This window comes from Ochotona princeps, chromosome 5 (assembly GCF_030435755.1).
Source record: "Ochotona princeps isolate mOchPri1 chromosome 5, mOchPri1.hap1, whole genome shotgun sequence".
In the NCBI taxonomy this organism is placed as follows: domain Eukaryota; kingdom Metazoa; phylum Chordata; class Mammalia; order Lagomorpha; family Ochotonidae; genus Ochotona; species Ochotona princeps.
The window spans coordinates 95914669-95926382 of NC_080836.1; the positions used below are offsets into that span (position 1 = coordinate 95914669).

Here is an 11714-nt window from a genome sequence, read left to right on the forward strand (position 1 = left end):
TCTATGTGAACACTTTCACACAAATTGACATCTTTGTTCCAGTGAAACACCACTGGCTTGGTTCTCTCCACCCTTTGGAAGGTTCCAGATTAAAGTCTAAAGGGCTGACTAACCTCCAACAGTCAGGAACAGTGGTGTCATTATAGAGAGCGTAATCTATATTATCTATATGAGGGTTGGCATAATTTCTATCAGTGTGCTACTCATCTTCATATCATTAAATCAATAGCAATCTTTCTTCTTTGGGACAAAATAATGAATTATTACCTATACTGACAGAAAACACACTTTGTTTTAGTTTAACTTATGCATTGTTAGAAGGCCCATGCTATGATTAGGTAAGCCTCTGAGATGTTAGGTTTCTAACACCACAAAAACTACAGCTATTTTTGTGTGTTTTCTATCAGTATAGGTGATAATCAGTTACTTTGTCCCAATAACTATTGTTTTCGTAATTTAGAAACCTAGCATCTCAGAGGCTTACCTAATCATAGCATGGCCCTTCTAATAATACATAAGTTAAATTAAAAAGAAAAACACAGCTGGGTCCAGTTTTCACAACTAACAGCTCCTATGCACTACCTTCCAGACAAGTTAACAGAGGTATTTGAGTTTCAAACTTATTGCACATATGGTTGTGGCAACATGAAAAACTCAGTGAAAAAGTTACTGAAATCTGCGTCAAGGATTTTTATTTCCAGCATTAATTTTATCCTGTGAAAATTGTTGTATCAAATCTGTATTGATATCAAAATTGTTATGATAACATGGCCAATGCATTTGAATTGTCTACTTATCAAATATCTTTATTCTTTTAACAAGCACTTACTTTACTTCACTGTTCCACTTCAAAGTCAGCCTCAGTTCTATTTTTTATCTCTCCCATCCTTCATTCCCTCATTCTACTTCATTCCAGAACATCATTACCTGGACACTAAAAGACCAGTGCAACTAATGACCAAAAAAAATTAGGATCTTGTCCATTGATAATGAATCAAATAGAATAAGAACATGGGGTTGAACATCCAGCTTCATAGTATGTAGGACATGTTCTTTTGAAAACATTCCTGCAGAGGGGTAGGAATTAAAGTCTGATTGAAAGAGATCTGGGAATACAAAAGGAAAATCTGAAGAAGTAGTGTCGACTCTTTACAGGAATTTTGTGTAAGAAGAAGAGACATGGAGCAGTAGATATATGGGAAATGGTGAGAGGAGGGGGTTTCTGGTTACTTTTTCGGTGGTTTCACAGATAACAAAGCAGCCTATTTTTTGATAGGAACGAGTCAATGAACAGTGGCAAGTTGATTCAACAAAGAGAGATGAAGACTGCTGAAAACATCCTTAGATTAGCAAGAGAGCAGGATTGAGTGCATACATGGGTTGATAAAGGTTGAAGCTTACACCCATTACTCAAATAAATAACAGGAAAGCAAGACTTGGATCATCACCAATGCAAGTAGGTGGGTTAAGTGAGGACAAGAATCTGTAGATATTCTCATTTTTTTTTCAGTAGAACAAGGAACCAGATAATTATCTGAAAGTAGTGACGAGGGAGACACAGTTTGGACATTTTTGAACAGAGGATACAGTATGATATAATTGTAGGAGGATGGAGAAATTGAATGGGTTAGTCCTGTATCCTGGGGCAATTTAGGACATTGAGCATAAATTTAAAGAAAATCATACAGAATATATATTTGTGTTCCCCCTGCTGTGTCGAGTTGTGGTGGAAAAGCTAAAAGTGAGTAGATAATTGGAATTCATTGTAGTTATTCAGCAAAGAGAAACATGAGACACAGATGAGTTAGAAATGTGTATAAGGGAGTGAGTATGATAACTAACAATGAAATTTATGCTTGATAAGGTAAAGAATAAAGTAGGTAAGAGGAAGTGGGCAGATGTTGGCATATATGGATTTTATTTTTCAAGTGGGTAGAGGGATTATTGGAACTGAAGTGCTGTAGCAAATACCCTGGGAATTTAGAATGTAATTTGTTAATATGAAATGTCTAGTACTGAGATTTTGGACAGGGTGCAACTGATGAGTTGCCTGTTTGAGTCCTTGATAGCTACATGGAAGGTCATGATGGAGTTACCCTAACTCTAACCCTAACCCTACCTGGCTTCAGCCTGGCCCCGACTGGCTGTTCTGATTACTTGAGAACTCAACAGCAAAGGAGGATCTCTCTGTGCCTATCTCTTTCTTTGTGTCACTCTGGTGTACTGGAGGTTGAGCCTCAAACAAAAACAAAACAACAAAAAGCACCTGAAAATCCTTAATCTCTTCCATTTGAAGGAATCTCATTTTGACCCCGGGCCACCCCTCTCATGTAACACCACGTATAGAAGAGTTAGAAGTGTGTTAAAGTTCCACTACACAAGCTCCACTCAGGTACTAACCAGCTACAAACCCAGCAGCTTATTTCATCCCCTTTGGGTTTCCAAAGACACAAACAGCTTCCATTTTAGAGGGCTACGAGGAGGGTTAGTGTGATAAACCAGGGGAACAGCCCTTCTGTTGAGCAGGCATTATGTATTGTTCAGTTCAGAGGACTGCCTTATGAAAGTATTTCATAGTAAAGACCACATTTTAGAAAGACAATATAATCAGCTCTAAAATCACTTCCACCTGCAACTTCAAAATTTCACAAAATCCAATCAATATTGTGCAGAAAAACGATCTTGGAAATATCATAAAAGAAGAAAATCCACATAGTAACTTCTTCAATGCACCCAGGTTCTCCTACTGACTTGTAATAATTCAGTAATCGATACACACACACACACACACACAAGTGCACACATACACACTCTTACACACATACGTATTCTCTTTTATGGTGCATCAAGAGATCTCATGAGCTTCTCACCATGCTGCCTCCAAGACCCCCTCCTTAAGCAAAAGGAGTATGTCATGCAGAAGCAATATAATGATTTTGGCAACTCCAACGCTGATTTTGAGATATTTAATTCTTTCTGAGTTTTATTTTCCTTTATTAGTAGGGTGGAAAGATAACTTCAACAACGTTATGGTGTGGATTAAATTAGGAAATATGTAAGTAAGTAAAGCACTTGATGAACAGTAAATACCCAATAGATGGCTACTATTTACATTCTGATTTGTTTATGACCATTATTGTTTAGTTGCTCTGTGTATTTTTGATGCTGATGATTTGGCCATTGTTGTCTTCCTGTTAGGTGACACACAAAGTAGCAATTACACTGCTCCTAGAGCAGGGAATTGGGTAGCTGACCTCTTTCCACTGTGATTATGCCCATTCACTTTTAAAATAATTAGTCTGAGAGTCCTTTGGCCTCTCTTCAATTACACAGAAAAGGCTGCAACTCTAACTTATGGGGACCAGGGTGATTTGGGAATAGGAGATTGTTTCTAGTGCATAGTCATTTCTGTTTGTCACGTGTGCAACTTTTCTCTTTATTTTTGCATTTTAATGCAGCCTACCAGTGTGGCAATATCTTTCTACAAAGACATTTCTATAAAGAAAACAAAGGTTAAAGATATAAACTTTGCTCCAAAAGCCATATTCTATAAATCATATACATGAGAAATGCTATGGGCAAGCCTAACTTGCAGGCTGCTGGAGGTGTCATAAGGCACAGGGGGCAATCACATAGCTGAGGTTCTTGAGTTCTTACCTGGATTGGCTGTAGAAGTTAAAAAGAATATTTTCTTTGGCTCCATACTGTTCACTCTATAATCATTTGCCTGACTTTCCAGAATGAAGAGTCCAAAGGTGTCCAGAAATAACATTTATTAATCAACAATAAAACACACAATAGAAAAGGCCTTATAAATAAAACTATATATTTAATAATGCTTTATTTCTTATGCTCCAATATGCCACAAAACACTACAGACAGTAACAAAATAATTCAATAAATATTAAAAACTTTCAAGAGAATTATAGGACATCCTTTATCATACAAGATCATCAACAATGCCACAACCATTAGACACGATATCAAACACTATCATATATATCTTTCTTGATAAGGGACATAATAATTTTTTAGCCATGAATCATAACATTTACACATATCCATACATAAGAGAACAGCTCAGAGTAAGTAGAGCAGATTCCCCAGTGACTGGAGTGACCTGCCTGTACATCATTGAAAGATAATACAGTGTTAACAGGATAGAAGTCAACACACTAAAGAGAAACAGTGGGGTCTGCTTGGGATGGGAGGAACGCAAGGAGGACCATCGATCAAAGCAGCTTACATATTTTCCATTGCTCTCTTAGCAATATGCTCCTTTCCCTTCTCTACCTTTTCTTGGTTGAGGTATTCCAGCACTTTCATTAGCAGATCTTCATCCGAGTACTGTCTAGTTGAAGTATCATCATTTTTCAGGGGCCCTGCAGGGAACCTTTTGCTAGCCGGAGTCACTTTGTCAGTCTCCTGAGAGCCGCCTTGATTCAAACGCTCCTTTACGGCCTGCTCAATGTGATCCTCTTCTTGGACGTCACCTTCAGATGAGCCTTGATTGGCAACTCGCTTCATCTGGTTTGAATTCATGATCTCGGGGTATTTAACCAGCATCCTGGCCAAGTACTCTCCTAAATCTTGATCCTTGTCATTCAGATTCTCATAAGCCACTTGTCTGTTTTCAGCATCTGGCCCCCAGGCAGACTTGGGAGGCAGATTCATTCTAGACCTTCCAAAACCATAGGGAAGCCTCTGCAGCAACTGCTCTCGATTATACTGATTGGGAAAAAAAGGAGTTTTCTGGTTTGCTGCACCCTCCATGCCTAGAAGATTTAAAATGTCCTCAACGCTGAGCCCATCTGGCAGGCTGTCGGTCATAGCATGACCAGGTGCTTTGGGGTAGCCACTCTTAGAAAGCATCTGACTTTGGAACACATCTGGACGGTCTAAGTCAGCCTCCGAGATGTCATCCAAGTCCATAGGTAGGTCAAGATCCTGTTCCTGCTCCACCAACCCACTTGGCTTTTCCCAACTTTTGAGCATATCAATTAAGTCCTCAGGGGGTATCTGCAAATTCCTAGAGATTTCAATCAGCTGATAAATGGACTGAGAATCCAGGGGTTTCTCAAAAAGCCTGATTGCCCTCTCGCCATTCTGCCCATTCTGTCCATTCTGTGACCTCCCACCCCCAGCAGCAGTCACTAACCTTCTCAGATAGGCCATCACTTTGGACACATCTTCTGAGAACTGCTCTTTCCCTTCTTTATGGAGATCCTCATCCTGGAGCCCCAGGGGCACTGAACGTTTCATCTCATCATTGATCTGTTCATCTTTTTCCGTGTTCTCTTTGTTGTCCCTCACTTCTTCCTGGGTTCGACTCTCCATTTTCTCCTCTATGGGGCTCCAATCTTCTCCCCCAACTACATCTTCATAGGCAATGTTGTTGGCCTTATACATGTCATCATCGTCATCTGTGTAAAGTTTCTGATCCTCATCGACTCTCTCACGCTTCTGGCTGTTAGGTCCTGTCAGCTTCCCCAACTCTTGGAACACAGACTCCAGCGTGGCAAGACTCTGAGGCGTGTATTGTTCCTCTACTATTTCATTTGTGCGCTTGAAGGGGTTGTCCCTGGAATTCTCTTCATACATGGGAGGGAATCGCATATGCGTGAGCTTCCTCTCTGGCCACTGTTGTGTCTCATAATCGTCAGGCATGTCAGCTAGAAAGTTCTTGTCTGAATTCAGGGCATACAGCTTGTTTTCTTTTGGTGCTGACTGAGGTTCACTTTCAGCCTGTCTCAGCGCTTCCAGTATGATCCTCATCCACTCATCCTCACTCAGTGAATCCCTGGAGCTGTCTGGGAAGTGACTTTCATCACCACTTTCTTTGGGTTGAAGGAGAGCGGGAATACCTTGGTACGGGTTGTAGTCTGGGCTGCTTTCTTCTTTGTGAGCTTGTTGCCGGAGTTTCTCTATGTACTCTAAAGCCCTGATCATTTCTGGACTGGAAAACCTTTGGTTGTTTTCCAGACGGAGGTCTGGTTCTTTCTGAGCCAGCTGGTTTCGTTGAAATGATGCTGCTTCGGTTCCAGAGATCAGGAAAACGAGAAATACAAGAGACAGAGCTGCTGCCCGCCAGTGGATTTTAGCTTCGGCCATGTTTTAAAGGTGTCCTTAAAGCACAGAAAACATGAGTTAACAGAAATGAAGCCCTACTTGATGACTCTATAACAAAGGAGAAATTTAACCATTGGGAGGAAAAAGCACAACAGAGGTAATTTGCATGAAACCTAGGAGAGCTCTTAATATCCATGAATAATTACTACATAATCCCCACAGCTAACCACAAAATTGCTACTTTCTTGCACCAAGCTTGTATAGCATTCTCTTTCTTAAAATAACAATAAAAACACTCAAAATAAAAACATTAATCACCTAGAAAACTTGTAGTTTGAGTTTTAGCACACGTTGTTTCGTTTTAACAAAGGTAAAAAGACTTTCCAAGATATATTAGAGTTGTCTTACATTGCGTTACTGCTGAAATCACTAACAACATAATTTGTTGCCTTAATTTAAAACACACACACACACGTACACACCAATGTTTTTAAGGTTGTGTCAACAAACATTTGTTTCCTAAATTATCCATTTAATCTCGTTGGGGAAGCACAGCAATCATGATATTCCTACATATGATGATATAACAACATGCAACAGGCATGCCAATCATACTTGATTACATCATAGTTGATTCCTAGTCACACAGATTTTTTCAAAAACAAATTTTTGACCCTCTGATATGAAATACAGCTATCAGTTAATAACCTCCAAAATCCTACCTAGTTAGATAAACCGGTGAAGATTCTTCCTGTATAAGCATGGTAAAAAAAATAAATCAAACTATTTTAAAATCTCTGTGTTCCATATTATTTTTATGATTTTGTTAAGACTGTCACACAAAATGCTGTGGTGGTTGTATCTCTCATCAGTGCTCTTATGAGTTTATACTAAATAATTATAGATGCTACAGAGAACATAAGTTTACTTAACTGGTCTATTTCCAAACTTGTCCAAATTCAGTCTGTCTTGTGCCTGTGTCTATTTTTGTATGGACCTGTGAAATCTTCAGTGACTCATACTGTTAGAAAAGTTTAAAATAACCACTGTATTATTTCCACTTTAGATAAACATAATGTGCTGAACTCTTCCCACTAAAAATCTCCATTCATTTTTTTTCTACAATGTTTTAATATCTCACACATAAACTAGCAAGGCAAGTTTTATGTGCCTTATATTTAGCATTGCTGACACTGAAAAAATATTTCATATTTGTAATTGTGTTGCAAATAAAATAGATGTTAGGTTTACAGTTTTATTAATGATATGTTTACAGAAATATGCTTTTGTGATGGATTAAGTTAAATAATGTGATTACAATTTTCTGTTAGCTTAGATATCAACTGTAGAAAATAGAATTCACTAGATCATATAGGTGATTAAGTAATATTTCCAGTTTTCAAAGTTTAAAATGATTGTGTTAGTAGAAAGTGCTTTAATATGGATACATATATTTATTTAAGATCTTTCCACTAACTAGATTTATTTAGTGAAAAAGAAATCAAAATATGTTTCAGAAGATATTCCCAATATATTTCTTTTAATAACTATTTGGTATAAACAAACTGATTAACAAAGCTCTTAGTTTAAATAAAAGTTCATTTTATGTTTTTGTCTTACTTCAGGAATTATTTAGTTTTGGTAAACAATTTTCAACACGGGTATTTGAAGTTATCATCTTAAAAATCTTACTGAAGTTGTTTCTGTTAAAATCATTTTCTTGAAGCATTTTTAACATTTGGGTTATCTTTAAAACCATCATCTTGGAGGTGGGCTTTGGTGTAGCATCAAGGCAGCACATTAACTGAGACTGCTTTAAGCCACAGTGAAACAACACAAGTTATCCCTTTGTCATTTGTTCAGGGTCACTTTGGATGACATGGGAAACTGGCTTGGAGTAAGACTCAGAAAAAAATTATTTTAACAGGTTGCAGCTCTTTTACGTAATTAAGATAGGCTAGCAGCTCTAATACCTTAGAAAGGGTTCAATTTAAAATCCCATTTTCTGAAATCCAAATAACAAAAACAATGCTTCTCCTTTTGAAGCTATCATGATCAAACCTCTTAAGTGAAAATGTTTCTTTTCATTGACATCAAACTGGAACATTGGCATCTAATGCAGTTGTTGAGAAATTTGGCTTTTTTTTTTAAAGAAATATGTTTCTCAGCCACAGTCTTTAGCAAAATCTTGGAAATCTCCTTTAATCAAAAATAATAGTAACTGTAATAGCCTATGTGGCTAGGAATTCTTGTACTCCATAATCAAAATTACGTAGATCATAATCATATACAACCCATAACGTAAGATAATATTTCATTCTGGAAGTAGGAAGAAGGCTTGTTCAGGTTCATTCTAAACTGTTTTCCTAGGTCTACAATTAGTACATCATAATGTAAAACATTTCATCATATATCAGTTAAGGAAATTATTATATACAGGTAGTTAATTTGGAGTTCTTACAAGGCAAATATAAGAGAAAAGAAAAAGCTGGTTCCAAAACTGGTTGGCTGTGTGACTAATGTGTTTAACAGCCTTTGAATCATTGGAAACCTACTGACGGGAATATTAAACAGATGAATTACATCCCTGGCTTTGTGTTTTGCTCTTAGAAATAACAAAACATTAAGAAACAAAATAGCACCTTTGCTTAACTTTACACTTATATATGTATTAACTTAACTTTTTTACTCTTCTTCCGTGTGGCTGTCCAATAATGTCCTAGTTGATAAATTCCCAATAGCAACTAACATAAAGCACAGATTCAGTGTCGCATTGGCTGACAAGCAGCAGGTAGTCATTCAGTTATGCCACCGATATAAGCTTATCAAGCAGCAATTTTCCTCTTCCTCAGCCAAGAATTAAAGGAAGAACACACAATTTAGAACTTTCCAGTAAGTCGAAGACAAAAACCCACCTACCTGGATCTTCGGATGCAGAGAAGGTCTCCAGGATGCTCGGGTCCGTGGCGTGAGCGTCCTGGGCCGCTTCAGCACCCGGACAGCTCCCGGGCTTATAGCCGGCGCCTCGCCTGGCTCTGCACTGCCACACTGACGTCACCGCCTCAAACCCCAGCAGAGGATCCCAGGGAAAAATAATCACTCGATATATTTTTTTTGAAAGCGCTGCATACTTACGCCACCTGTCTTTTTGTGGCAAAAATTGCAGTTTTCTTTCATCCAAACCTTTTTTTGAGGCTTGAGATAAAATGTTCGCCATAATTTCCCATAAAAAGAAAGCTGTTGGAGGAACACAGCTAATTGTAAAGCGTATCTCGTGGGTGTTGTATTACCTTGTCATGAAGATTTCTCATCGCCACCATTGTGATAGGAAAGTTTTGTAGACAGGGTTTATTTTGTCTTCATCGCCTCCAAGGAAATGATGTTATCGCTTCTGCTATACCCAAGATGAATACAGGACACAGTACTGATATGAAAGGCTATATTTCATAATAGTGGCCGCAAGCAGCATGCTTTTCAATCATACTTACTCAAATAGAACGCAGAACTGTCTCTGATAGGCAATTCTAATAACTTTCATTTCGTTTTTGAAATGGATATTTGCAAGATTTCAAGTTCAGTAGTTGCAATTCTGTAGGAATCCCTTGTTAACCTTTACAATATCTAATGTTAGAAAAGTAAGCTCAGAAACTGAGTGTTCATCAAAATGCTGATAATACGAATCTACTAATAAAAAAGAAAGCACATATTTTTACAAGGAGAATATGACACATATGTAATTAGAGTTCATTTGCAATTCTGAGGAATTTACACTGCAAAGATTTTCCTTCTTCTAGAACCAAATGAGTGGTTCTATAAATGTGACCAATCCAGGGAATAACATGGTAGTTAACTTCCCACCTCTCAGATTTATAATTCCTAATCATGGCTGTGTATTGCAAGACAGTCTGATTATATATCTTAATAATTTATGTAAGTCAAAATTTCCAGCTCATTTTAGTAAAGATATGAGTTCTTTATAAAACTGTACATTAAAGCATGTTTTAAGTACTCAAAATAATCTGTGATAGAAAGAGATCTTATGCTAAGTAGATAACTATCAGTTACTAATTTATCCTCTCAGCAGGTTGTCATTCCTACCATAAGACACATACATTACTAACTGCCAGAGATATGAAAAAAGGTGATCTTTTGTACTTTAAGAAGCCTCGAGTCTAGTGGGAATGACGACAAAAAAAAAAAAAACAGGTTATTTTGATGCAAATTGAAGAGCACCAAAAAAAAACAAAAAGGAGTGATTCAGGCTGTAAATTCTGGAGTGATCTCAGATCTCAGGTAGCATTTCTCATTACCACATTTTCTTGAATTATTTATAACTGTACTGCATAAATCACAGTGTTCTTTAATCCCTTAAGGAAATAAAGAATAGCTAAAAATCTTACCCCAAAAAATACGATCTTGGAAAAGTGGCCCTTGGCTTTCCCTCTTTGCGATCCTGATGAAGACTCTGGATTGTCCTGACTAGATCATCTTACATGGTCTGCCCTGAATTCAGAGACTTGGACTGGAGTCATATGGTCAATTTGTCTAATATTTTTGTTCTTCATAAAGAGTTTTCTAGAACATGGTTAAAAAAACTGGATAGAAAAAGCCTATGTAAACATGTCCTAACTATCAAACACCATCTTAAAGGCATCAACTTATTCACTATTATCTTTAGTTTGCTTTGTAAGACTTTTAAAAAATCTTAACATGACCTGATTAGTCACTCTGGGTCCGACCTAGTTTTCTATCCAGCCTGACCAAAACACATCATTCAGTATTCTCTATTTCTGACACAGACAAAGCTTCTGAAATGTGGTCTTCAATGTGGAAAAATTAATGGGAGTAACTGGCTTCAAATCCTAGCTCTGCTAATCATGGGCCAGGAAATTATGGCCAATTTACTCCTTATCTGATGATTTTTTTCTTTTTTGGTCAAAGTAACCGCATTCTGGTTTTGTATCTTTAGTAACTGATACAAAAATCATTCACTTGGTCACGACCCAGTGGCAGAGACCTGAACTACTCTCTGGGACAGCTCAACTACGAAGCAAGAATTAACATTAGATCAATTACTTTGACACTGTAAATTATATCATTATGCCATCCAAACAAAATGGAAAACCCTATCCACTAGCCTAGTTTTTCAATGTCTTATATTTAGTTTTTTCTCTAAAGTCATTTGTTCTAAAGGGAACTATTTGCCTAGTATAAATCTATTTGGCGAGGAAGTTAAAATGAAGCAGACCAACTTTTGGTTGATATGAGTTATTTTAGAGCAGATAAAAACATTGTTAGCTTATACATCCTTTTATTGTTGAGACTGAGACAAGATCGATTTTAAACCCTCCTTAAAATTTTTCAATTGTCTCTTAGTTCTTAATTGCTAGATACTATTACCTCCAGAACACCAATCTCTACATTACAACTTCAAAATAATTATTCATTGTGTATGATAATGGTTTTATAAAAATTGGATTGCATCCTCACCATGATGCTGCGAAATTCAAGTTACTGATCCAAAATTGAGCTCTAGATAATCAGAACAGACTCATTAGATTTTATGAATGAGCTTCCTTAAATCTTCATTTTGATTTTTGTTGTTCAGTTTCATGCTTCATTTATATCTTGTTTTTATTGTTCTG

At 37.1% G+C, this 11714-nt stretch overlaps 1 protein-coding gene across 1 annotated transcript; it reads right to left on the reverse strand.

The window, feature by feature from the left end:
- Positions 1 to 3792: 3792 nt before the first annotated feature.
- Positions 3793 to 9091, reverse strand: SCG2 (secretogranin II). Its single transcript, XM_004576773.3, has 2 exons — positions 8989 to 9091; positions 3793 to 6125 (listed from the first exon to the last, which is right to left on the reverse strand). Exon 2 carries the CDS (start codon positions 6109 to 6111, stop codon positions 4243 to 4245), a length of 1869 nt encoding a protein of 622 aa, XP_004576830.2. The 5' UTR covers positions 6112 to 6125; positions 8989 to 9091; the 3' UTR covers positions 3793 to 4242.
- Between the last annotated feature and the right edge of the window lie 2623 nt (positions 9092 to 11714).

Coding starts and splice junctions, on each gene's coding strand:
- SCG2 (XM_004576773.3), bottom strand. CDS start 6,111: ATGGCCGAAGCTAAAATCCACTGGCGGGCAGCAGCTCTGTCTCTTGTA.